The sequence below is a fragment of the Giraffa tippelskirchi genome, chromosome 14, assembly GCF_054371585.1.
Source record: "Giraffa tippelskirchi isolate mGirTip1 chromosome 14, T2T-mGirTip1v1.2.pri, whole genome shotgun sequence".
Classification (NCBI taxonomy): domain Eukaryota; kingdom Metazoa; phylum Chordata; class Mammalia; order Artiodactyla; family Giraffidae; genus Giraffa; species Giraffa tippelskirchi.
This window is the reverse complement of record NC_137288.1, coordinates 17,540,403-17,567,781: the sequence shown is the minus strand read 5'-3', so window position 1 is coordinate 17,567,781 and position 27,379 is coordinate 17,540,403. Positions and strand designations below refer to the sequence as shown.

The 27,379-nt window shown below is 49.8% G+C and overlaps 1 protein-coding gene across 5 annotated transcripts in view; it reads left to right on the top strand.

Annotated features, from left to right (window-relative positions):
- The window catches only part of ZNF236 (zinc finger protein 236), a 68,553-nt gene that overhangs the window by 32,573 nt on the left and 8,601 nt on the right, over nt 1-27,379 (top strand). For 2 of the 5 annotated variants that reach the window (XM_081563315.1, XM_081563314.1), the window contains exons 12-29: nt 352-493; nt 1,220-1,480; nt 2,671-2,924; nt 3,586-3,687; nt 4,261-4,412; nt 5,797-5,900; nt 9,329-9,480; nt 10,230-10,442; nt 12,009-12,291; nt 13,731-13,834; nt 14,392-14,757; nt 15,734-15,879; nt 15,969-16,209; nt 16,561-16,740; nt 17,111-17,152; nt 19,486-19,641; nt 25,372-25,559; nt 26,657-26,785. In XM_081563315.1, coding sequence (XP_081419441.1) covers nt 352-493; nt 1,220-1,480; nt 2,671-2,924; nt 3,586-3,687; nt 4,261-4,412; nt 5,797-5,900; nt 9,329-9,480; nt 10,230-10,442; nt 12,009-12,291; nt 13,731-13,834; nt 14,392-14,757; nt 15,734-15,879; nt 15,969-16,209; nt 16,561-16,740; nt 17,111-17,152; nt 19,486-19,641; nt 25,372-25,559; nt 26,657-26,785 — 3,215 coding nt within the window. Of the gene's footprint in view, nt 1-351; nt 494-1,219; nt 1,481-2,670; nt 2,925-3,585; nt 3,688-4,260; nt 4,413-5,796; nt 5,901-9,328; nt 9,481-10,229; nt 10,443-12,008; nt 12,292-13,730; nt 13,835-14,391; nt 14,758-15,733; nt 15,880-15,968; nt 16,210-16,560; nt 16,741-17,110; nt 17,153-19,459; nt 19,642-24,376; nt 24,444-25,371; nt 25,560-26,656; nt 26,786-27,379 lie in introns of those variants that run through there. The other 3 variants (XR_014075067.1, XM_081563316.1, XM_081563317.1) reach the window with 3 other exon arrangements.

The following is a 27,379-nucleotide window of genomic DNA, read 5'->3' as shown; positions in this document are numbered from 1 at the left end:
TGTTTCCTGATAGGTGTTCTTTCAATAGCCAGTTCCTAACACAATGAAAATAGCATTTAGTTGCTACATTGGATGGAGAAGGCAATGGCACCCCACTCTAGTACTCTTGCCTGGAAAATCCCATGGACAAAGGAGCCTGGTAGGCTGTAGTCCATGGGGTCGCGAAGAGTCGGACACGACTGAGCGACTTCACTTTCACTTTTCACTTTCATGCACTGTGGAAGGAAATGGCTACATTGGAATCTAGCTTCTCAGGATTCTTATCTTCTGGGTAAAGCAGGCGCCTTTTGACATTTAACTTTTTTTGGTACATTGACAGTGAATTATTCCTGATTTTCCTTTGGTTTGTAGGTCTTATCCAGCCCATTCCAAGGAACCAGTTATTTCAAAGTTATTTTAATAATAATTTTGTAAATGAAGCAGATAGACCATACAAGTGTTTTTACTGTCATCGTGCCTATAAAAAGTCTTGCCATCTTAAACAACACATCAGGTAAGGTGACAGATTCAGAGATGGAAAGTGATTTAGTGACCTAGTGACTTGTAGAAATACTAAGAGTGGTAGTGTTAACTCTTGTTATTTAAAATGTCGCCTTTGACCCCCAAATGTTTATTGATCATTGGTATTCTACCCACTCCAGTACTCTGGCCTGGAGAATTGCATGGACAGAGGAGCTTGGTGAGCTACAGTCCATAGACTTGCAAAGAGTTGGATATGACTGAGCGACTAAGACACACACACACATTTTCATTCTTTAGTGTCTTGACCAAAATATTTTACCCACAAACTGCCCCTGAATTTTATTTACACTATTCTTTTTCAGTTTTTGAAATTTGTAGGACTTGTCAGAGAGGTATTGGTTTGTTTCATTAGGGCTATGTTCTTTCACAGTTTTTCAGGTGTGTTCATCAGAGTTTGGATTAATTATTGTCACTAGCAACAGTGAAAAGGAAGTAGAAATCTGGTCACAAGAGACAGTGAGGGGTCATGAGAAGAGGGTGGAACATGGACGAGGACGTGGGGTCTGGTTTTATGTCAGGCGTGTACGAGCCCCAGGACTTTAGATGGGTCACCTGGCATTGAGTCTCAGGGGTCCTGTTGGAATCAGGAAAGTGGAGGTGGGGGAGTCAAGTGCAATAGTGATGAAAGTGCATTCTAAAGTAAAAGGCACCGTGAAAGCATAAGGTGCTCATTCATTACTGTTTTCATTCTTTTTAGGTCCCATACAGGTGAAAAGCCCTTTAAATGTTCTCAGTGTGGAAGAGGCTTTGTGTCTGCAGGGGTGCTCAAAGCGCATGTGCGAACGCACACGGGCCTGAAGTCCTTCAAGTGTCTGATCTGTAACGGCGCTTTTACGACAGGGGGAAGCCTGCGGCGGCACATGGGCATCCACAACGACCTCCGCCCCTACATGTGCCCCTACTGCCAGAAGACATTTAAGACCTCGCTCAACTGCAAGAAGCACATGAAAACCCACAGGTAGGTGTGGCTCTGCTGGGCAGCTTCTAGTCATCCACGTGGTTCCCCAACTTTGGTGAGAGTGTTTTTAGTAAGTAGTTGTCTTTGTTTTCCTGTATTATTCTAGCTTGATCTAATGAAGCTTCTGTGTCCGTGTTTAAGGATCTATTAAGAACCATAGACTAGAGCATAACATTTTTATATTTAATATAATATTAAAGTGGTCTGTGTTGGGCTAAATGCTTTGTAAACTCTCTTAAAACTGATCATCAGTAGTAGATAAAATGCTAGGTAGACCATGTCTACTATAATTAGGCAATGAAGATTGCAAAAAAGAAAACCTTGGTCAACTCTGTGACTTCTAGGCATATCATCAGTATTACCTGCATGGTAATTATTTTAGGTTCTCGATAAAGGGAACATATATTTTAGCTATCATATCATCTGTCATTGCCGCTGACTTAGATTTTTGCTTGAATAGAGGGCTATCTTGTCTCTAGATGGAGCCCTTGCAGAAATGCATTTCTGACCACATCAAATCTGTATTTTGAGCTGGGTTTTCGTTTGTTTGTTTGTTTTTTCAGTTTTTTGATTCACTCACTGAATTCATTGTTCATTTTTCTCTTTGAAAGAAAAGTTGTTGGCCTTGATGAAAATATGCTGGGTATATTTTGTATATGGAAAAGTGATATTAACAGGAGTAAGGATCCTACAGAAAATGAACTTGGCCACATGCCTCGCCATCCAGATGCTGTGGCCTGCGGACCCGGTCACTGGGCCGAGCACGGCCTGGGGGGTCCCAGGACTTCCCTGTGTCTCCCACGTGTGTGTATAGCGCTGAAAGCAGTCTTATAGGGCTCTGTCTCATTTCATGCAGGTCTTCTTCCCAACACTTGGGCACATTGCACCATTTGAGTTGGGAGGGTTTACTTTGAAACATGTGGCCTCTCTTGAATTTTTTTAAGCTTTAAAAAATTCCTTGCCTTTAAGTCCATACAATCTGTGAAAGTGTGTTTAAGAATAAGGGGACATGATTTTTCTTTCAGAATTATTAATAGTATTTAAGTTTCAACTGGATTGCCATCATGACTTCAAAATGAGATAAAGTAAAAAGTGTTACTGAATAAGTTAGATCTTGGGCAGTTAGTATCCCATGCCCCTGATGTCTGACCACACCTGACACCGTGGACTGTTGTTGGTTCCTTTTGAAGATACGAGCTCGCCCAGCAACTCCAGCAGCATCAGCAGGCCTCCTCCATGGATGATAGCACCGTGGACCAGCAGGGCATGCACGTGTCTACCCCGATGCAGGTGGAGATCGAGAGCGAGGCGCTGCAGCCCAGCGCCGAGGCCGTGGCCGCCAACCCTGGGGCCATTCTGGAGCTGGGGCCGCCACATGGTGTGAGTGCCGAGGAGGCGGGGCTGGGCCCGCAGATGGCGGGGCAGCCTTTGGAGGCAGAGGAAGGTGAGCTTTACCTCCTAAGAGTTTGCAGCCCTGCATCCCCCAGTCCTTCTTGGTCCTCTCATCTCTGACTGTTGTGGTCACTACTTGTGCTGTGTATGTGTGTGTGAGCGTTGGCTAGGCATTTGGAGCTGTAGACATAGGACCTTCCAATATGCACTCTTTGTAGCCCACTGTTACCCGAGGATACCGAGAAGCCTTTGGTCTTCATTTGTGATCATCTGTGTGATTGCGTGTGCTCTGTTCCAGCGACTCCCAGACTCCACAGGGTGATGCTGCTGTCTGTCTGTCCCTGGAGCCTCGGCTCCTCGTCCAGCCCGCTGCCTCCTGCAGGAAGGTCTCACTCAGAAAGACGTCCGCTCCCCTAGGGACACTGAGCTTAGTGACAGAGTCCAGCCCAGGGTCTCCTACAGGCCTAACAGACGATTGGCCAGCCGGCTGACTGTTTTGTTACGGTCCCAAAATGTATTTGGTCTATGATCAGGACTTTGTAGTTTTTACCCCCAAATATATGAATTTATACACTATGTTTGCATTGTCTTCCTACTGTCTTTTCAAAATAAGGAAGCTAAGTTTTGGAGAAAAAGAAACCTATCCTTTTGGACAGACTGGTCGGCCTGTGGTAACTTCCAGGTCTGTGAGCCCCTCTTACTTCTGTCTTCAGACAGGTTCGTGGCCCCACAGCAGGCCCTGCAGGGGCACGTGGACCAGCTTCATGAGCAGGCACCCCCTCAGCAGTCCTTCGAACCGGCCGGCTTGTCTCAGGGTCAGTGGTGGGTCTCACCTGGGGCTTAATGAGCGGTGCCTGGCTGGGCTTAAATTTACAGCAACCATGAGAGCTTCCTTTAATGCTCTTCTGGAATGTATGATTTCAAACCACATGCTTTCTTGCATGGATATATTGTGTGTGTGTGTGTGTGTTTATGCTCTTCTGCTAAGTATGGTTTCAAACCATATGCTTTCTTGCATGGATATTGTGTGTGTGTGTACACATGTATGCACACATTATTTTGTAGTCTGTTCAGGTTTTCCAGAAAGTGATTTTAATAACCACGCTACATGTGGTTTCTAGCCAAGGAAAGGAAATTGAGTAGCAATTGAGACTTAGAGGTAAGTGCGTCCTTGTGGCTGGTCTGTCTGCCGGCCCTTCGAGGATGCAAGCCTGTGCACAGGTCACTTCAGAGCCTGCTGGTAAGACTGACGATCCTGATTCTAGCTCAGAAAGCACACGTGTTACTTTAATTAGCTTTATTTGTAAAACCAGCCTCTTTTGTTTTTCTTGTGTGTGTGTGTAGCTTTAGTATTTTTGGTGGAACTGACGTTTTCTGTCTTGTTTCAGGTTTTACAGTGACTGATACGTACAGTCAGCAGACTCAGTTCCCCCCTGTCCAGCAGTTACAAGATTCTAGCACACTGGAGTCCCAGGCCCTCTCCACGAGCTTCCACCAGCAGAACCTCCTTCCGGTGCCTGGCACCGACACCATTAATGTAGTGAGTGTTACAGAAGTGTCCTCATGAGCAGATTCTAGCTTATTCTTAACTAATTTTTTAGGTGCCTGGCACCAACACCATTAATGTAGTCAAACAAGAATCAGCTAATTCTAGCTTATTCTTCACTGTAATTTTTTAAAATTCACTTACTTAAGAGTATGCATGCTCGTTACAACTTTAACACTGTTGCATCGCCTGTGAAAACTTGAATGTTTGTCATATAGGCTTCTTTTCCCTTAAAACATTTTTGTATAACTTTAAGATTTCATTCCCATCATACGACTTTACATTTTCGGTTAAAAGTCAGGGAAGTTAGGATAGTGGAACGGACTTTGGTAACATCTGAAGGATGTCATGGTGCTTTAGCAATCAAACCTGAACATTTTAATCTGTTCAGGATCTTGAAAGAAACATATTAGAATGCATGCTAACAGACCGAATATAAATATTCAGATGCATCATTTGAGATTTTATTTCTTAGTCAAGTTGGGCTTCCCTGATAGCTCAGTTGGTAAAGAATCCACCTGTAATGCAGGAGATCCCGGTTTGATTCTTGAGCCAGGAAGATCTGCTGGAGAAGGGATAGGCTACCCATTCCAGTATTTTTGGGTTTCCCTTGTGGCTCAGCTGGTAAAGAACCCACCTGCAATGCAAGAGACCTGGGTTTGATCCCTGGGTTGGGAAGATCCCCTGGAGAAGGGAAAGGCTACCCACTCCAGTATTCTGGCCTGGAGAATCCCATGGACTTTATAGTCCCTGGGGTCGCAAAGAGTCGGGCAGGACTGAGCGACTTTCACCATTCACCAGGTTGGAGGCATGTAGGTTTTTGTTTCGGTGTTGATTTTGCCGCTCTCAGAGATCGCTCAGTAGTGGTGGGGTGATGGGCCCGTCAGTTGTTTCCCTCTTTAAAAGCCCCTGTGGGAAGCTTTTGCCAAGTGGAAGACCTGGATCCTCCAGTGAAATTTTCAGGGCCTATTTGCCTAGCCTCTGCTCCTGGACTGGGAACGTGCTTCCCCCAACCCTGTGACTTTTTAGCAAGCGAGGAGACTGAATATTTTAAGAAAGTGGGGCTTTCTGTTCACTCTCAGTAAGAGCAGAGCAAGTGCAAGAGTGGTCTCTTAATATACGTGGAAAATATGGAAAGATCAGTTTCATGCTTGGATAAACTTTATATTAAACAAGTTAATGGAAGGTAACTATTTCTTAAATAAAATTGGTATGAATGATTTTTGTTGTTTTATTTGGCCCAAATGATTGCGATGGCCTAATTGGGCTTTCTCCATTATTAATTCCACATTTATGATTATGCTTATCCTTGGTTGTTAGGTGTTTATGTTCATTCATAGATATTCAAGTAGTCCACTCTGCTTCCATTACATTTTAGACAACTCGCTTGATTCAGGAGTCCCCCCAGGAGGAGATGGACCTGCCGCCTCCGCGCCCCCCGTTCCTGGAGGAGGCCGAAGAGCAGAGCCGGCGCTCCTACAGGTACGCGGGCCCCTCCGGGCGCCCAGGCTCCTGCTGGCGCACTTGCAGCCCGCACTGCAGCTGTCCCGCTGTGCCTCGTGCCCACGGTGCCATTCCCGCAGCGTCACAGAAGCTCTGTGAAGAGACTAGCTTGCCGAAGTTTGTGCAGCTGATAGGTGATGTGGCTATCCCCGTCAAGCGTCTGCTGCAGCTTCCTGTCCCCACTGCAGGGGGCTGCTGCCTTGTTTTCAGAAATGGCTTAAATTTCCAACGTGCCTTTTTGTCCAAGGCTCTTTGTGTGCTTTATACGGAACCTCTGACATTTTATTCACACTCTGATTTATCCATTAACAAGTATTTGTTAATGTTTAATTTGGGATTTTGCATTGACATCTCTAAGTGAGACCAGTGTAGTATTTTCTCGTGATTCCTCTGTGACGTCTCCCTAGGCTTTTCTGACGTTCAACACTTTCTAAGAATTTGCCGTGTGCCAAGCTGTGTGCTTGGTGTTCCTTCCTATCACAGGTGAGAGCCTGGAAATAGAAAAAATAGGGAAATAAAATAGAATAATCTTTCTAAATTTTTAAAAAGTTTTTAATAATATATGAATTGGAATTTTGAAATGTATAATCAGTTCATCCTTAATATGTTTCACAACACCCAAGAGGAGAATAACACTGGATATTTACATATTATTCAGAATAGCTCTGTTTTATGAAAATATTTTACCAACTAACATGTATGAATTGACATTTCCAGGTGTCTAGACTCAGGTGATTCTGACCCTAACACAGCAGAAGGGTTTGCAGTGTTTTATGGCTTCATAAAGAAAACAGCACATAATAAATTTGCTGTTATGTTTAAAGGAATAGTTTCTAATTAATCAACTATTTTGCCAGAGGATTGCTATAGGATTTACTAACTTTGAAATAAAATCATTGCGGCTATAAGCAGAATTTGATCTAACACATTTTTATTGCTAGCATTGTACAGTTTTGTTTAAATGTTGGTGCACACACGTCCTTTCTGTGACAGTTCTGCCTAACTGTTTATAATTGATGGTACACACACCTCCTTTCTGTGACAGTTCTGCCTGACTGTTTATAATTGATGGTATACACACGTCCTTTCTGTGATAGTTCTGCCTAACTGTTTATAATTCATGGTACACAAACCTCCTTTCTGTGACAGTTCTGCCTGTGTATAATGGTTGGTGTTCACACCTCCTTTCTGTGACAGCTCTGCCTGACTGTGTATAACTGTTGGTGCACACAGCTCTCTGTGACAGCTCTGCCTGACTGTGTATAACTGTTGGTTCACAAACCTCCTCTGTGACAGCTCTGCCTGACTGTGTATAACTGTTGGTGCATAAACCTCCTCCGTGACAGCTCTGCCTGACTGTGCATAACTGTTGGTGTGTACACCTCCTTTCTGTGACAGCTCTGCCTGACTGTGTATAATTGTTGGTGTGCACACCTCCTTTCTGTGACAGTTCTCGCTGACTATGTATAACTGCTGGTGTGCATACTTCCTTTCTGGGACAGTTCTGCCTGACTGTATATAACTGTTGGTGCTCACACTTCCTTTCTATGACGGCTCTGCCTGATTGTGTATAACTGTTGGTGTGCATACCTCCTTTCTATGACAGCTCTGCCTGTGTATAATTGTTGGTGTGCACACCTCCTCTCTGTGACAGTTCTCCCTGACTGTGAATAATTGTTGGTGCACACACCTCCTTTCTGTGACAGTTCTGCCTGACTGTATATAACTGTTGGTGCTCACACCTCCTTACTATGACACCTCTGCCTGACTGTGTAGAACTCTTGGTGTGCACACCTCCTCTCTGTGACAGTTCTGCCTGACTGAATAATTGTTGGTGTGCACACCTCCTTTCTGTGACAGTTCTGCCTGAATGTATATAACTGTTGGTGCTCACACCTCCTTTCTGTGACAGCTCTGCCTGACTCTGTAGAACTCTTGGTGTGCACACCTCCTCTCTGTGACAGTTCTGCCTGACTGAATAATTGTTGGTGTGCACACCTCCTCTCTGTGACAGCTCTGCCTGACTGTGTATAATTGTTGGTACGCACACCTCTTCTCTGTGACAGTTCTGCCTGACTGTGAATAATTGTTGGTGCGCACACCTCCTCTCTGTGACAGTTCTGCCTGACTGTGTACAACTCTTGGTGCGCACACCTCCTCTCTGTGACAGCTCTGCCTGACTGTGTATAACTGTTGGTGTGCACACCTCCTTTCTGTGACAGCTCTGCCTGACTGTGTACAACTGTTGGTGCACACACCTCCTCTCTGACAGCTCTGCCTGACTGTGTATAACTGTTGGAGCGCACACCTCCTCTCTGTGACAGCTCTGCCTGACTGTGTATAACTGTTGGTGCACACACATGCTTTCTGTGACAGCTCTGCCTGTGTATAATTGTTGGTGCGCACACCTCCTTTCTGTGACAGCTCTGCCTGACTGTGTATAATTGTTGGTGCGCACACCTCCTTTCTGTGACAGCTCTGCCTGACTGTGTATAACTGTTGGAGCGCACACCTCCTCTCTGTGACAGCTCTGCCTGACTGTGTATAACTGTTGGTGCACACACATGCTTTCTGTGACAGCTCTGCCTGTGTATAATTGTTGGTGCGCACACCTCCTTTCTGTGACAGCTCTGCCTGACTGTGTATAATTGTTGGTGCGCACACCTCTCTATGACCGCTCTGCCTGACTGTGTAGAACTGTTGGTGCACACACATGCTTTCTGTGACAGCTCTGCCTGACTGTGTATAATTGTTGGTGTGCACACCTCCTTTCTGTGACAGTTCTGCCTGACTGTATAATTGTTGGTACACACACCTCCTTTCTGTGACAGCTCTGCCTGACTGTGTATAATTGTTGGTGCACACACCTCCTTTCTGTGACAGTTCTGCCTGACTGTGTATAACTGTTGGTACGCACACCTCCTTTCTGTGACAGTTCTGCCTGACTGTGTATAATTGTCGGTGCGCACACTTCCTCTCTGTGACAGCTCTGCCTGACTCTGTGTAACTGTTGATGTGCATACCTCCTTTCTGTGACAGCTCTGCCTGACTGTATAATTGTTGGTACACACACCTCCTTTCTGTGACAGCTCTGCCTGACTGTATAATTGTTGGTACACACACCTCCTTTCTGTGACAGCTCTGCCTGACTGTGTGTAACTGTTGGTGTGCACACCTCCTCTCTGTGACAGCTCTGCCTGACTGTATAATTGTTGGTGCACACAACTTCCTCTCTGTGACAGCTCTGCCTGACTGTGTATAACTGTTGGTGTGCACACCTCCTTTCTGTGACAGTTCTTCTGCCTCACTGTGTATAATTGTTGGTGAAGAGCGCTTGCTCTTCCTGCAGCGTGGAGTGTCTCACTCGTGATCCTGTCATGCACTGACGTGGTCTGTGTTGTGCCCAGGTGTGACTACTGCAGCAAAGGCTTTAAGAAGTCCAGCCACCTGAAGCAGCACGTGCGCTCACACACGGGGGAGAAGCCCTACAAGTGCAAGCTCTGCGGACGCGGCTTTGTGTCCTCTGGGGTCCTCAAGTCCCATGAGAAGACGCACACCGGTCAGTTTGCCTCGGACTGGACACAGTGCAGTTCCGTGTGTTCACAGGTTTTGCCGCCATCTCCACAGCCCAGTTCTAGAGCATTCTTGTCTCGCCCCAAAGGAAACCCCCACTTGCCTCTGTGCCCAGCCCCCGGCAGCCACTGCCAGCTTCCTGTCTGTGGACTTGCCTCCTCTGGGTGTTTCCTGTCAGAGGAGCCGGGCGACCCGCTGCCTTTTGTCACTGGCTTCCCTCCTTCAGCAGGTGCTCAGGGTCATGTGTTGTAGCTTGTGTCCCACTCCATTCACTTATAGCGAGTCGGAGTCTACTGTGTGGGTAGACCACATCCTGCTCGTCCACTCATCATTGTTGACAGCTGAGCTGTCGCCATTGTTTGGCTATCAAACTTGTGGAAGCAGGTTTTCACTTCTCTATTTAGGAGTGGACTGTTTAAAGCCTGGGCTTGATCAAAACCACTTTCCAGAGGGTCTGTGCCATGTTCCTTGTCCACCAGCGCTGATTTCACATCTTGTCAGCACTTCCTATTGTCTGTCTGCTTCATCATGACCATCCTGACAACACCTGACATCCATCAGCTTCCATCTTCTTAAAGTAACCTCTTCTTAAGACACCCTCAGTTCCTAAAAGATAGGAGGCCACAGCAAGCAAATGGTCTTTAGTTTTGTGCTGATTGAGCTACATCCTCATTTGCTCTGAGAACGTGTGGCTTCAGGTAGCGAAGTGTGTCTTCACGTCGTTTGTCATTGCAGGAGTCAAGGCCTTCAGCTGCAGCGTCTGCAGCACCGCCTTCACCACCAACGGCAGCCTCACCAGGCACATGGCCACGCACGTGAGCGCGAAGCCCTACAGGTGTCCGTTCTGTGAGCAGGGCTTCCGGACCACAGTTCACTGTAAAAAGCACATGAAGAGGCACCAGACAGCTGCCTCAGGCGGGTCAGCGCCAGGAGACGCGGATGGAGGAGGTACGGCCCCTTGGCTAATTCAGGTTTATTAACCGGTGCTTTAGTGGCTCATTCACTTCAAAGGTGATTGGTACATCAGCATTTCCCTTTGCAATTATGGAAGCAGTACATGCTCTTTGAAAGAAAGACTCAGGGAGGCACGAACAGGAAATTGTTTATTTCACTTGTCACCTCGCACCAAAATGCCAGCATCCCACACGACAGTCTCCCTCCTGTGCATGCACACACGTGTAGGTGGATCTTAATTCCTTACCCCACAGGGAATCACATCCCTTCCAGTGTTGCAGTCTACTTCATCTTTCCTCCACTGATGTTCACTGCAGACACACTGGTCATTGGTGAGCACAGATGTGCATCAGTTCACACAACTGCACTGATTCTGTTGTGGTTCATGACATGAGTGCCTGTTATGGATGTGCCGCAAGTGCCCAGGGTCTCCGTGTGTCAGGGAGAGCGCTCACCCGTGACACTGTGCCCACCACATGTGTGCTTTCAACAAGATGCCATGTGGAGCTCGCTCAACATTAAACGAGGCTTTACCCAGCTCCCGTACCGAGCAGTAATCCTAAGAGTGTTATTTCGTGCTTATACTTTTTGTTCTTACCAGATTTCTTTTGAGCAAGTTCCACCAGTGAAATTACAGTGATAAGAATGTGTACGTTGTGCAATGTGCAACATGCATGTATTTTGACACGTTGACTCGTGACGCCAGTACACAGCGTTTTAACTTTCTTAACTGGCGCTGTTCCACACACAGTGTGAGTTGTGCTGCGTCACATGGTGTCCTGGGCCTGGGCTCCTGTGTGTGCTATGCGTCTCACACCGCTGGCGCCTGATGTCTGTGGAGTGGACGTGCTGTGCGAGGGGCACGGCTGGGAGGACCTTGAGCTGGTTTGCAGCTCACTCCTCTGGCTCTGCCCACTTTCACTTTGCTATTTAGTGTTTCGCTTGTTTTTTTAAACACTTTTTAGCCATCTGTGCAGTAATGACATCCCTTCCCTCTCCCAGCCAAAGCTTTTTTCCTTCTCAGTGACGTTTTAACAGCAGCTTATTCCTATTTTTAATGAATGTAAACATGTCCTTACATTTCACTGAGAGAAGACTTAAACACACATATTTTTAAGTGTTTTTTTTTTTCCTTTCGGTACGTCTTTTTAATTGAGAGCTGTTTGCTGATGATCAGTTCAGTCTCTCCGTTTGGGCTGCATGTTTTCTCAGGCTAATTCCCTTTGTGGCACACTGATGAACGCACGTCTATGAGTGTGAACGTGTTAACTCGCATGGATGCTGAGCGTCTCAGAGCTCACCACCGGCCTGGCCGCAGCGTCCTCCCCACCAGCGATCCCTCGGCCGGGGCACCACCTTCCCTGTGCCGCTCCTTTACCAGGGACCGTGGCCCCCTTCTCCACAGGCAGTAGTGGGGAAAAACCCTTTTCCATCCCAAAGATAGCGTTACTGAGCTTCAGATTCTAACCTTCTGCATTTAAGGTACATGTTTATTTTTGGTGGGTCTGCTGTGACTCAGTGTCCCTTAAGAGCTGGTCCTTTGTCCTGTGTGTTGTTCAGAGATGGGCCTGGAGGAGGAGGAGGACAGTTCCGAAAGAAGCACGTCCAGGAAGGCGCGTCCGGAGGTCATCACCTTCACTGAGGAGGAGACGGCGCAGCTGGCCAAGATCCCACCGCAGGAGAGCGCCACAGTCTCAGAGCAGGTGCTGGTGCAGTCGGCCGCCGAGAAGGACCGCATCAGTGAGATGAAGGACCGGCAGGCTGAGCTGGAGGCCGAGCCCAAGCACGCCAACTGCTGCTCCTACTGCCCCAAGAGCTTCAAGAAGCCCAGTGACTTGGTCAGGTGCGGCAGCCGGCGGCTCCAGGGGGGTGTGCTGGGCCCTCTCCACTCCCCCCGCTGTGCCGTCTGAACCCCGTGCCCCGAGGGGCACCCCGCTTTCTCCAGCTGTGTTCCGGGCTGGTGCGTGTTAGAGGGTCCTCTCAGGCTCCTCTAGCGCATTAGTCCGAAGTCCACTGCTCTGTAGGTTCTTCCCTGCACTTTTTTCTTTGTGACTGTGGTGGCAGTAAGAAAAGTTAAGAACTACCGAGGACATCAGGCCCTGAGATGCCAGCCCCAGGGGCCACCTGCTCACAGCCCAGGGGGAGGGTCCTGGGGTGGGGCGGTGATTGACTGAGGTCTGACCGCTACGGGGAGATGGCTAGGGAGGGTACTCCTGGGAGGAAGGCAGTGCTCCCAGACCTTGGAAAGCTCCTTACAGACAGCACGGCGGACACTTGCCTCTGCATTAGGAGATGGAACTAACGGGGGAGGGTGGAGGGTGACTGAGAGGAAGTGCTGTCCGGGTTGAGGATTGGTGGTGATAGAGCCGGCTGCTTCGGGAGACCCAGCAGGTGTCCACCCCTCCTCTTCACGGGACCTGGTGCCGCGCGGGAGGGCGGGGGGCTTGAGGAGCTGCTGGGTGGAAGTGCCCATCTGAGCGCGGCTGGCAGCCGCCAGAGCCCTGCTGACGAGCGCCTTGTTCTCGGCACTGAGTCACTAGCCTGTCCTATGCCCTGTGCTCTGCGAGCACCTGTGTGGGTGCGGGGTCAGGGCTGATGCCCACGCTGCGGGCCTCAGGCCGGTGCTGTTTCCGGCCCCCAGCCCCTGACCGCCTGCCCCCCCGGCCACCGGCCAACAGTGGGTCATGAGACGGGCAGGACAGCGGCATCTTGTCGTCTTAACTGGCTCCCTTTGATTCTGAGTCTGGGGAAATACCTTTTCATGTGGTCTTTGGATGCGTGTGTTTCTTCTCTAAGCTGTTTGTCTGTTGCCTGCTTTTCTCCTGTTGTATTTGTTGTCTTACTGCTGATCTGTAAGAGCTCTTTGGTTTTTAAGAAAATCAGTCCTGTTATTATTGGTCTTGCAGTTACTTTTTTGTTGGTGGTATTTTTTATATAGAGTAAAGCTGAAAATTTTTGTTTTTTATGAAAATTTTTATTTTGCTGAATTTATTTGATACATTGTTGGTATTTAGTTGATCAGTTCTGTCCTACTCTGCTACCCACTCTTTGGACTGTAGTCCCCCGGGCTCCTCTGTCCATGGAATTCTTCAGGCAAGAATACTGGAGTAGGTTGCCATTCCCTTCTCCAGGGGATCCTCCCAACCCAGGGGTTGAACCCTCGTCTCCTACATTGCTGGCAGATCCTTTACCACTGAGCCACCAGGGAAGCCGTATTTGTAGCTATAAATTTAAAAACATTAGGTTGTTTGTAACATCTCATTGCAAATGCTTTCCGGCTAGGCATGTTCGCATCCACACTGGAGAAAAGCCATATAGATGTGAGGAATGTGGGAAGAGCTTCACCGTGAAGTCCACCCTAGACTGCCACGTGAAGACTCACACAGGTAGGAACAGACGTCTGCACGGTGCTCGGTGCCTCCCAACAGCATCTTACACTTGTTCCTGTGCATTTTGAACACACAGACTTGTCAAGATTATAGAAAGCTTAAAAATCAGGAATCATGAAGAAATGAATGTAAAAGATTTGAGATTCCTGACCTAACACTGAAGGAAAGGATCTGGGTCTCCAGTGTGGAGTTACCGGCTGTCACTCAGACTTAAATACCTGCGTTAGAAAGATTACCTCCTAGTCTGGTTCAGGCTGAGAAGACAACGGTGATAGGCAAACTCACCCTTCCTAAAATCGGGGAGCAGAGACCCTGATGCAGGGTGCACTGTGCCTCTGTGTTGTGAAAGACAGAACTTAGGTCCTAAACAGTGAACTTGACTCACTTTTAAGTTTTCCAGCCACATGTCCTGCAGGAGTGGGGGTCCTGGGAGCACGGGGGTGAGGGGCTAGGGAAGGTGGATGCAGCACATGGGTCCAAGGCTGGAGGGGGAGAGGGAGAGGAGGAGATGAGGGTGAGCCCTCTGCCCGGCTGACTCTGGGCTCCTCCCGCAGGCCAGAAGCTCTTCAGTTGCCACGTGTGCAGCAACGCCTTCTCCACCAAGGGCAGCCTGAAGGTGCACATGCGCCTGCACACGGGTGCGAAGCCCTTCAAGTGCCCACACTGCGAGCTGCGCTTCCGCACGTCGGGGCGGAGAAAGACGCACATGCAGTTCCATTACAAGCCGGACCCCAAGAAGAGCCGGAAGCCCGCGCCCGGGGCGGCCGCTGAGGGCCCACAGCCCGCAAGCGTGCCCCCTGCACCCTCCGCTGACCCCGGCGTGTTCATCATGAACAGCCCGGTGCTGACCGGGCAGCTGGACCAGAGTCTGCTGCAGCCGGGCCTGCTGGGCCAGGCCGTCCTGCCGGCCTCCGTGTCAGGTGGGCCGTGCGTGCTGGGGGCGCGGGGCAAAGCCACGGGGCGACTGATGCGCTGTGTCCACTCAGCAGGCTCGGATGCTGCCCTCCCTGAGATTTTCCCAGGAGGCGGTGGGAAGATGGAATTCCATCTTTCAGATGTGCTGTCTTTCCATTTCCCACTCTCTCTACCATCCTTTCTGCATTTTACCCTTCAGCTCTTTGGTCTGTTGGGCTTAAACCTGTTTGTTTCTTAGTATTCTCAAAACTTAACAGACATAATTTATTACTCCCCGTAAGTCTTATTTTTAATACACTGCAGTTATTGAATTGCTCTTGGGTCACAATAGCGTTTGAAAAGCATTGCATTTTAGTCAGGTAATATTTACTAATAATATTAAATAAACATTATCTTTTGTGTACTTACAAAGAGTGAAGCAAATGTTTGTATTTGCTGGACATCTTAAGTGGCTGTCTTTCTGTCTAATGACCCATGGCACAGTTAAAGCCCAGTAAAATAATAGCATTGTTTTCCATCATGGACTTAACCAGGGTGATCTCTCTGAGCCTAGTTTCTTGATGTGTTAAAAATGGGTGTTACCTATTTCACAGGGTTTGTTTTGTGACAGTTAAGTCGGACACATGTTGGTGGTGGTGTTCAGTTGTTCAGTCGCTCAGTCTTGCCTGACTCCTTGCGACCCCACAGACTGCAGCACGCCAGACTTCCCCGTCCTTCGCTATCTCCTAGAGTTTGCTCAAACTCATGTCCATTGAGTCGGTGACGCCATCCAACCATCTCATCCTTTGCCACCCCCTTCTCCTGCCCTCCATCTTTCCCATCATGTATTTATATATGTATGATATAAAGTAAATACTAGTATTTGTTAATTGGATCATACTGATATGTGTGTAAAACATATTTGGAAATACTTATACAGCATTGAGTTTTTTCTATTTAAGAAGGTTTCTGGCACCCAGTCATCCCTGTTGTCTCTTGCAGCTGGTGGTGACTGGACAGTATCTTTGACGGACGGGAGCTTGGCCACCCTGGAAGGCATACAGCTACAGCTGGCAGCTAACTTGGTGGGGCCCAACGTCCAAATCTCTGGGATCGATGCTTCCACTGTCAATAACATCACACTGCAGGTACGACACCTGCCCGGTGTCTCTGCACTCCCCGAGTCTGAGTCACCCTCCACGTGACATTTCCATTACAAGGCCCTCTGTGCTTTCAGATTGACCCGAGTGTCCTGCAGCAGACCCTACAGCAGGGCAGCCTGCTTGCTCAGCAGCTGACAGCGGAGCCTGGCCTGGCCCCGCAGGGCAGCTCCCTGCAGACGCCGGACAGTACGGTCCCGGCCAGTGTGGTCATCCAGCCCATCTCAGGCCTGTCCCTGCAGCCCACGGTGACATCTGCCAACCTGACCATAGGCCCGCTTTCGGAGCAGGACTCGGTGCTGACCACCAGCAGCAGCGGTGAGAGCTCACTGCTCACAGTCACGCACTTGATCCTAAGATGCTGTTTTCTTCTCTGTGTGAAGCTTAACAAATGCATCACATGTCCTAAGAATGCAGTACGCTTATTTTTTAAGGATAAATGATGTTTAACCAATACATGCACAGAGATTATTGCATTCATAGAACTGGCTTTCTATTTCAACATAAGAGTTTTCTTTTTTTTTTTATCATTTTAGATAAAGGACCTAGAGGTGACTGATACTGTGTTTTGAATCTTAAAGTCTTAGTTTCACCAAAGTTTTAATAGGAGAAAGGAGAGGATTATTGTTTTTTAAACCCAGCTTTGTTCTGTTTTGTAACGGTGACTAGGGACGCAAGACCTCTCTCAGGTGATGACCTCCCAAGGCCTGGTTTCCACCTCCGGCGGCCCCCATGAGATCACCCTGACCATTAACAACTCGAGCCTGAGCCAGGTGTTGGCCCAGGCTGCTGGGCCCGCTGCTGCATCGTCCTCGGGGCCTCCACAGGAGATCACCCTGACCATCTCTGGTGAGCCTTCAAGTTTTTTAAATGTGTTCACCTGCAGTTTAAGTAAATCTTTTTTTTTTTTCCCTGTGAGACTGAGCTTTGCATAAGTCCAGTGCTTCAGGAAGTGTTTGTAATTTATCTCGGAAACTCTATTTAGTGAAAATGTTCCTGCGATTCATATCTGATGGCAGGAATTAAACGTGGTGGTTCCCCACGGCACTTCTAGTTTGAGCCAGTTAGTTTGGTCACGTATTTTTTGTTTAATCAAGAGCAGAAAACTGTACTTCATAATGCTTATCATGCTCCTTTGAAGTGAAGGAGTATAATTAGTTTAAGTGTATACTTTTGGTACCCCAGAGCATTACAGATCCCCACTCTCCTTACCTTTCAGAATTCTTCTCGGATCATGTAGAAAATAACGATAGAAAAATAGGTAAGTGGGTAGAAAACAGCCTTTGGCAGCGCAGGCCTCTGGGCCGGCCCGCTGAGCCTCCGTGTCGGTCACCAGGCCCGTGATGCTCGCCGTCAGACCGCCCCCTCGTCTCGTCTGAGTTAGCTTGGAGCGCGGTTTACAGGTGTGCTTGTCCACATACTTCTTAGCCATGAACTCTGTGTTAACTGAGCAATTCTTAAATTTAGCAACAACTTTTTTGACCCTGGTACTGTGCACCAGGTCCTATTCTAGTAACTTTGACAAATATTAACTCATTTAAGTCTCATAGAAACAACCTTGTGAGCTTTTTTTTTTTTTTAAAAAAAAACATCTTGCTGGGAGTCAGAATAGCCTCCCTGGAGATCCGGTGTGATGGCAGGAAGCACCGTGTTTTCCCTGACAGCGCTGGGGCTGTGGCGGCCGGACCCTGAGCACAGCCCCAAGAGAGGCCTGCAGAGTGTCACCTCTGTTCCACAGGCTTCTGCAAAAACCATTATTGGAATAGTGCAGTCATTGAGAAGGAAACCAAAAACTTCCTCTTTTAAGAGGGGTCTTTATTCCTTTCAATGTGTGAGAGAAATTGGAGGAGCTATTCCTAGATGGAGCTCTTTAGTGACAAGCATCGATTTTTAGGTTCTAATATGCAGCAGAAATTAACTTTGAATTTTATCTAATCCAGTAACCTTCTTCTCTGTGTATATATATATATATGTGTGTGTGTGTGTCTGTGTGTGTGTGTGTGTGTGTGTATTTGAATTTTAGTGTTGGAAATAGAAAAGTTACTTAAAGCTATTTTATTGATCAAATTAACTTTTTTTTTGAGTAATCTCAGTTTTAGAGGTGTTTTTCTAGTCCTATACAAAAAGCACAAAGTGTGGGATTCTTGCATATGGTTCAGAAAATGTGTTTTTTTGTTTGTGGATTGTGCATCTGTTTCTCCTATGTTTTCCTATATTGATCATTCAGTTATTTTATTGCTTTTTAGTGTATTAGTTAAATATAACTGTAATTAAAAAAAAAATTAGCTTAAAAGGTTCATCATAGGAGAAACCTTTATTAGTTGATGAAACTGGTAAAGCTTGCCCAAACTTTAATGGCGTAAGGTTTATTTCCTGTCTCCCCATTATTGTATGTGTTGAGAACGGGCTATGAGGACTCCTAAGTCATCAGTTTCTTACCCCATTCTGAGAAGTCTAGAAGAGCTTTTAATTTGTGGCCACTTAGAGAAATTTTCAGTTGTTTTGTAGAATGTTCTTTTTTTCCATGAGTATGTGGAATTTACATGCTTGTGAATGCTAGAATACAAATATCACTTCAGTTAGGTTGTGTAGACCTTTCAGCAAGTTCGTAAGAGGCAGAGTAAACGCTGGGTGAAGACAAGGACTGTGGTCGCCTCCCCAGCTGTCTTACCCAGTGAGAGCGCTCCTGCCTGTGACTCCAGTCCAGTTAGTCACAGAGAGCCTTGTCAAGCAGCGAGGAGCGGTGCTGACGTGCTTTTGAGCCTTTCCCCGCAGGTCTCTGACCTCGGTCTGCTCTGCTGGTGGGAGCTGCGTTTTCCGTCTTGCCCACACCTCCGCCATGGCTCGGCCGCACTTGCGAGCGTGCTGCCCCAGTGTGGCGCAGGGCTGCCGGCGCGGGTAGAGCCGAGTGCAGCACCCGTTTTGTCTTTTTGTGCTCCAGTTTTGTATATTTGTCTGCTTCCACCTGGCTTGACAATACTTTTTTAAAGCAACTTGTCTTTTCCAGGTCTTTGCAAAGCATTCAGCCTGGTTTTCATTGAAAAGGCAACAGGTTTTTGATGTTGCTGTTCCTCTTTTTCCACACTGCTTGATTATGTTATGAGATTGTGACTCACAAGGCTGGTGGAAGCCCCAGGCTCCTGGTGGGAGGACATCACGGCATGTGCGAGCCTGCCGTGCTCGTCCAGGGTGCTGAGGGGCAGAGACCCTCCTGCAAGAGAGCCGCCATGGCCACTGCTGCCCTCCTGTCCCTCCACCAGGCCCCCAAGGCTGCAGCTGGTCGTCCGTCATGTTGGGACATGCTTGCAGTTCGGTTTAATTTGTATTCAACAAAGCATGTAGCTATAAGTGCCTAAACACGGAGTTAAAGTAGAGCTCTTATGAGGTACTTAGAAACTTCATAGATTAAAACATGTGGACAGATACTTTAATTTAGGGCAATGTATTTCACAGTCTTGTTTTCATTTTTTTGTATAAATGTTAAAAATGAGATAGCTTTTATTTTTAGAGGGATGTTGTTATATGTTTAGCACACTTAGCAGTGTGTAAATTAATATGTTACTTTCAGATATCACAACGTTAATTTCTGTTTAGGTCAAGATCTTATTCAACACAGTTCTAATGGAAGTAGTGAACTAAATGGAAGCATAAGATTGTCAGCACCTACAATCAGTAATCAATCCGCAGGTGCCACCTTGACGATAAGCAATGATCAGCTTCTCTCACAGAGCGCAACGTTGAACTCTTCAGGTATGCAGTGAACGACCGACAGGCTTCCTGATGTGTCAGTCGAAGGGCTGTGTGCGTCATCAGTGGAAAGGGCCACCTGTCTTTCCAGGGGACAGCTGTGTCAGCTGCCTGTTCTCACACGTTTGGTGTCATTTCTGATGATTAGAGAGGCTCCTGTGTAATTCTGGGACCCAGAACTCTCTCGAGTCTTACTGACCTTTCAGGGTTGTTCCTACCTTCTGCAGAGCACAGGTAAATGGTCTCATGTTAGCATGCACTGTGCCGTGTGTGTCTGCGAGTCGGCCCCGACGGCTCCATTGCACACAGGCTCCGACAGGCTCTTGGGCTCACTGCTCTGTGCTCTGCGGGGTGAACCCCGTGCCACATTGTCCTGAGTGTAGGATGGCAGAATTATTCATAAAAGAAGACATCTTTCTAAATGTCGACTTTAATAAAAAGTAAAAGTAAATGAGCTCCATCACAATAAAAGTGCCAGAGCTTCAGTGCCATGAGGCCCCGCCTCACAGGTGACACCCCCGTTTTCTGGACCTGACAGGACTTCCATTCCTTCCTCAGCCCTCTTGTTTAACAGCCCTGTATGTCTTTTTTTTTTTCTTTTTTTGAGGATAGGGTTTCATCTTTAGATATGTTTGGCTCTTCTCGGTACCCAGAGCCAGACTTGTTTTCCTGCTCACTCGGAGTGCCTTTTTACCCAGTGGTTGTCCGTTCTCCGTAGAGCGCAGTGCGTGCCACGTGCTGAGAGCGCCTCTGAGCACGTGACACTGGGCGAGGCGGCCGCGGGCTGCTGCGTTTTGGATCCTAGAAACTAGCAGAGTGCAGGCATTTGTCTCCGAGTCCACGTGGCGGTGCAGGGTTACAGCTGTAGTGCCATACGGTAGAGAGAAGGCCGCCCCGAGCGCAGGTCACTGGGTCGCTGGACTGACCCGCTCCGGGTGGCATCCCGAGGGAAGGCCCGTCCCCCGCGAGGGAGGGTCCAGGGAGCCGGCCGTGCTGCGGGTGGCCTTGCGTGCTGGAGCAGGCGGTGAACCTAGGGGCTGCACGCGGTCAGAACCCCAAGGGATGTCCTGCCCACCCTCCCCTCTGCTGAGGGGACAGCCGAGAGCCTCGTCAGCATCTTGTGTCGGTGGACCGGGGCGGGTCCACAACCTGGGCTTCTGGCCGACGGTCATTTCCACCTCTGCCCTCTGTTTTCCTGTCTCTGCTTTGGACTCACTCTGTGCCTCCTCTGTCGGTTTGCTGTTTAATTTTGGGGTGCTAAGAGAGTTGTGTCATAGAGCTGCATTCTTTCCCCTATTAATTTGAAGTGAGAAGCTTTCTGTTTTGTTTTCAGTTAAGGGGAGTTTTCAGTTTTGATTTAGTCTGTAATAGGTAAGGCGTCTACAGTATATCATATGCTGCTAAAGTTACATAGCATACTTGTTTCTGTAGAAGTTTCCTGATGGTCGTAATTTGTGTCTGGTTGTAAAGGACTAGTTCTCATCGCCTCCAGGGCTCTGACATCTCTCCCGCCCTGCATGGAGCGCTGTTCGTGAAGCGACGGGAAGCTCTGTGTCTCCTGTTTGGACCGAGTGCCTGATGTCTCCCTCTGGGGGCCTTCTCTGTCCCAGAACATTCGGGGTTGGGCCGTCCCTGCCTCCTGCTTCCCTGAGGAGCAGCCGGTGGGACCTCCCGTCTCCTCGGGGGCTCCGGTGGGGCCTCCCGTCTCCTCGGGGGCTCCGGTGGGGCCTCTCGTCTCCTCGGGGGCTCCGGTGGGACCACTCATCCTAGGGAGCTCCGATGGGACCGTCCGTCTCCTCGGGGGCTACGGTGGGACCGTCTGTCTGCTCTCGTCTGTCTCCTCGGGGGCTCTGGTGGGACCGTCCGTCTCCTCGGGGGCTCTGGTGGGACCGTCCGTCTCCTCGGGGGCTACGGTGGGACCGCCCGTCTCCTCGGGGGCTCCGGTGTGGCCGTCCGTCTCCTCGGGGGCTCCGGTGGGACCGCCCGTCTCATCTGGGGCTCCGGTGGGGCCGCCCGTCTCCTCGGGAGCTCCGGTAGGACCGTCCGTCTCCTCTGGGGCTCTGGTGGGACCTCTCGTCTCCTAGGGAGCTCTGGTGGGGCCGTCCGTCTCCTCTGGGGCTCCGGTGGGGCCGTCCGTCTCCTCGGGGGCTCCGGTGGGGCCGCCCGTCTCCTCGGGAGCTCCAGTGGGACCGTCCGTCTCCTCTGGGTCTCCGGTGGGACCTCTCGTCTCCTCTGGGGCTCCGGTGGGACCTCTTGTCTGCTAGGGGGCTCCGGTGGGGCCGCCCGTCTCCTCGGGGGCTCCCGTCTCCTTGGGGGCTCCAGTGGGGCCTCCTGTCTCCTCGGGGGCTCCGGTGGGGCCCTCCGTCTCCTCAGGGGCTCTGCTTGGTGTCTTTAATGAGTCTCGGGCCATTCAGTGGAAAGACAAGGAGAGTCTTGGGTGCTTCCATTTAAAGGGAGTGGCGTTTTGCGTGGCTTGGTGACCCCAGCATTCGCTGAGAGAGCAGTTCCTTCAAGTTGGTGATGTTTCGATCAGCGCGGAGCAGGGGCTCGGGGACGCCTTGTGCTGAGGGCTCTGCCCTGGCGCTTCTTCAGGCCTCTGTGCTGTCGGCCAGACCTCAGGCGTCCCAGCTCGAGCGCCTCCTGCGCAGGGCTGGGTGATGCTCCACGGGCCAGGATGCAGCCGGTGGTGTGCGGGTCCCCGGACACACGCTCGGGCGTTTCTTTAGAAATGGCGAGCACGCCCCTTTCTCCTGATTTAGTTTTTCTTTTGTGTAGACTAACTGTTGTAGAGCCACCTGAGAGCTTTTCTCTCTTCTTCTTTTCGATGCCCCTTTAGTTTAATTGGGTGCCTTATTTAAAAAAATTTTTTTTTCAGGAGTTTAATAATATTATAAAACAAAAGATGTGCTCATAAGTAAAGGACATTTGTATCAGTTATTGTAAATACAGGATTAATTTCATATAAGCACTCAGTTGCACTATTAACTTAAACACCTTCAGCATCTTGGAATAATCCTGACTGTAGGCAATGATTCTTCACACGTTGAACCACTCGTGGTGCCAAGCAGATGTTTTTAGCGAGGTTTGCACATTCCACTAGAGCTCGTTAAGTACCCGATCTCATTTATACCTTATTGTCAAGAGATTGCATCCTAATGGGCAACATTTACCTTTGAGTCAGTCAGTCCTGGGCCGAGCTTCAGGCCAGACAAGTAAGAACTGAAATGGAAATGACTGAGATTAAACGTGCCTCTTGTAGGATGAGCACCAGAATGCAGACCCTCAGTATGACCCTGTGACAGTTACGCTGTAGGCCCGTCGTCACCGCGGGAGGAAGATGCCGTGGTGGGCGTCGGTCTTCATCCTCTGCGTGAATGGGACGCGGTCGGGGCTGGTCGGCTTCTGGAGCAGTGTGGGCTCTTGGCGTCTCAGTGGGGCTGTTACCGCCATCCAGGGGTTTACACATGATCTGAAGTGCGACCGTGAGTCCGAGTTTCAGGTCCAGAGTGAAGCATGCGCCCTAGTTCCGCTGTGTGCCAGGCTTCAAAGGCTGTTTCCCAGTCAGTTCCAGGTTACACCCCTGGCGAAGGGTTTTCCTACAGAACAGTCAGAATGTGCTGTCAGCACCCTTTGGGAGGCAGAAAGTCGTTACTGATAGAGGCCTGAATTTACCGCAGGTTTTTAAGAAATTTATGTTAAATGGGTATTACCTTTTTGTTCTTCCATTAGTCCATTTTTAAGATAATTTTGGTGAAGAAATCGAGTTCTTCTTTCAGTGAGAGAAGAGATTGGTTTTTTGTTTACTAGTTCTTTGTGAGGTTATTTTAGTTTTAGCCCCTGTTTCTCCCACACTTAAGTACAGTCAGGTATGTGCTCAGTCATGTCCGACTCCTTGTGACCCCATGGCCCGGAGCCCACCAGGCTTGTCTGTCCATGGAATTCTCCAGGCCAGCATACTGGAGTGGGTTGCCATTTCCTCCTCCAGGGGATCTTCCCAACCCAGGGAAGATCGAATCTGTGTCTCCTGCATTGCAGGTGGATTATTTACCCCTGAGCCAGGTTCTTTTCAGCAATATGGAGGCTCGTTGTGCTTGAACCAGGATCGTCCTTGTGGGAGATCGCTTGAGTTAAGAATGTTACTCAGGGTTCACTGACCACACTGTCTGGTTGAAGTGTGGACTCCAGCCTTCCCTGCAGTTGTTCGCTGTCCTCTCTGGGCCCGAGGTCAGGGTGCCCCGTGGTTGGTGACCCTGCTTCCGCTGTCTCTGCTCTCCTGTGCTGCATGTCCTGGACCCTTCGCCTGCACCGACAGTTGGCAGAAGGTCGGGTGTATTGCGTGGTTTTGGCTCCTTCATCTCGGGAGTCAGGGTGAGGTTTGGCGTCCTGGCCATCTGCCCCGGGGTGAACCCTGCCAGCCTGCAGTTTGGTCTTGCTTCTCTCAGCTGGGGGTCTCTCCCGAGTGATGCTGATGGAGCCACCGCTCCACTGACTGGGCGTGGCCAGGGGCTGCAGTCCCTGTCCATCTCGGCCTCCCGTTAGACTTGCTCTTGCACGCTGTGTGTGAGAGTCCGGGCGTGTGGAGGGCACGTCGGCTTCAGGGTGCCACCCCTCCGCAGATCCACACTCCCCTCCGTCCCAGCGGGGCTGCGCGCGCGGGGGGCTGGCGAGGTTCTTGGGAGCCGCGTGGTGCTTCAGAGTGGACGCACGCAGCCTCCTAATGGTTGTACTGCTTTTGAAGGTTCCAGGTCTGCGTGGCACAGTGTGCGAGTCCGGGAGTGTGGATCTGTGGAGGACGCCGGCCACAAGTAAGTAGCCTGGCCCCTGCCGCGCCTCGGAGCAGGCCCGGGGTCAGCCAGGCCCCGCGCCACGTGTCTGTGCTCAGGCGTCCCCAGGGAGCGGCGTGTGGCGCTCTGCTGGAAGGCCAGTCCAGGGCCCTGGCCCCGTGGCTGCAGCCAGTGGGCACTGAGTCACTGTCAGACCGGCGAAAGGACAGCCTGTGTGTGTGTACACGCGCGTGTGCATGTGTGTGACGGTCACACGTGTCTTGGTTGGAGCCCCCCTAGGATCTGGGCCCTGAGCCCACGCCGAGCCGTCCTGTCTGCCAGCAGGCGCGTGAGTCTCTGGTGTGTGAGGAGAAGGCCCATCTCTGCCCACCTGTCCCGGGCAGCCTCCTTTCCCGTGTATCGTTGGCTGCAGAGGGAGCGGGAGAGTGCTCAGTTCTGCAGAGGGAGCGGGAGTGCCGCGCGGGATGAGTCAGTGCTCGGGGGATGCCACGAGGGCTGTTTGGATCGCCCGTGTCTCAGGCTAGGCAGACGTGCGGAGCAGTGGGGTCGTGAACGTGAGCCGAGTCGTCAGACGTCCACTCCGGAGTGGGTCATCGCTCAGGGTCCTGGTGAGGATGGGACCCTGGAAGTTCTTGTTTGAGTTTCCTTCTGCATTGGCCGCAGGGGCAGGACCATGGGGTCACATTTCCGCTCTTTTTTTCCCTGCTTGTTCCTGTGTGTGATGCTGGAGGGTCAGAGCCTGTGTTCAGAGATATGTAGGGATTCACGAAGCCCTTGTGGTAGCGTTGGAATCTGAGATGCGGTGGTTTTGGTGGTGCAGGCTCGTAAGCTTAGACATGTAAATGCTGACTGTGACAGACTCCTTCCTCCGTGAGAGCCGCCTTCCCGCGCCAATGCCTGTGCACTCATCGGCTTCTCCACTCATCTGCCCGCTTCGCCTCTCTTGTAGAACTTAATGCCACAGCTGGAAGCTTGCCTCCCACGACACCCCTGTCGCCATCTGCTGTCTCTGCCCAGAACCTGGTCATGTCCTCGTCCGGAGTGGGGGCCGAGGCCAGCGTCACACTGACCCTGGCGGACACTCAGGGCTTGCTGTCCGGGGGGCTGGACACCGTCACACTCAACATCGCTTCTCAGGTGGGTGCCATGACCCTTGCTGACAGAGTCCTCCCGAGAAATGCCTCCTTTCCTAGGTATCTGTTCAAAACGCAACTGGTTGTTTTCTGAATAAATTTAAAAAGTAATTTTTTGATGCCAAATGGGAAATATAAGAAAATCCAGACAATGCAGAAAAGCATAAGTAATCCACCCCCCCCCAGACGGAACTGCAGTGAATGTCTGAGTGTTGATATACTTCTGGGCAGAGGGCTCACCCGGATCCTGTCTGAGCCCCACCTCCGGCCTCTGCACTGGGGAGACTGTCTGGGGCACCGTCTAGGACACAGCGGGCCACGGCCGCGCGGGCTGTCTGACCCGCAGGGACTCGGCTCCTCCCCGTGCAGAATGGTGAGGCCACCTCGGCCTGCTCTTGGGTCCGTCCGCACGGCAGGCGTGGCCATGCCACACGCCCTGTGCTCTGTGAGGTCCCCCGCCAGCAAGCCCGGCCCCTCCTGAGGGGCATCGTCCCGGCCCACGAGAGTGCTCAGCCACCCAGGCCCCCTGAGCAGTTGAGGAGAGCCCGCTCCCCTCAGCCAGCACACAGGCGCTTACAGAATGATGTGCACTTGAGGAGTGAGAACTAGTCTGATTTCCATGTCAGTGTAAACAAAATACAGCAAAGAAAGAGTCTGCAAGTAAGAATACAAACAAAAATAGGTGACTTTTAGATGATGCACTTTTAGTGGATTCGAGTCACTATTTCTGTGAGTATCAGTAATTGTTGAGCATTTATTTTATTAGGCAGTTGACTTTTGAATCAGGGCATTTGCATTAAGGATAGTTCATATTAGCCATTGAGACAGCAATAATAAACTAGTAAATGACATTGTATTCTGGATTGTTTTGTTGTTCTTGTTGATTTTGGGTTTTTTTTGACTGTGCTGTGCAGCATGCCGGATCTTATTTCCCCGACCAGGGAAAAGAAATAGCACAGATCCCGTGGACCCTCCCTTAACCCAGTCCCCCAGTGACAGCATCTCATGAAACCAGGGCACAGTGTCCACCAGGCGTCACCGTGTTTAGTGACAGCTGGGTGGGGTCATGTCCAGCTTCTAAAGCAGTAATCCTCTCTGCAGGGTCAGCAGTTCCCAGCCTTACTCACGGACCCTTCTCTCTCGGGCCCTGGGGGCGCGGGCTCGCCCCAGGTCATCCTGGTGAGCCCCCCCACACAGCCGTCATCTGCCTGTGAGGAGATCACCTACCAGGTACAGCACACGTGTCATCTGCAGTCTCAAGGTTTTCAGAGCACATTGCTTCAGAAGGGGCGGCCTGGGGAGAGCTGCTGGCCGAGGCTCGGTGCTGCCTGGGGCCGCGTGTCTGCCGAGGACGAGCAGGCACCGAGCACGAGGACCCGGGGCAGACGCGGGGTCTCCTTCGCTCCATGACTCGGGGTCAGAAGGAGATGTCATAACCAAAACTGGGAAACCTGGTTTTCAGTTTACCAGTGTCTCCTTGATTTGCCCACTGATCAGATTGCATGTGGTCATTCCCTTGCATTTAGTTCTTTTTGTCAGATTTCCTGTGATACCTTTGCTGTTTCTTTCACATCTTATTCTACCTTTTCATAGGCATTTTCACGTGTGTGTATGTGACCTGTTTGTCATCTGACTAGTCTTTTTTCTTAAAATGCATTTTTTTTGAGGGGGTGGGCAAAACACTTAGTAAATGATGGTTCTAAATATAAAGAGTCTAAAAACCCCTAAAACTTTTCAGAAAAGTAAAATCCTGATAATACATCTCTGAATTTTTTTTTGAAGAATTAAATTTTATGCTTAAGCAGTTTTAGCAAATGGATTTTA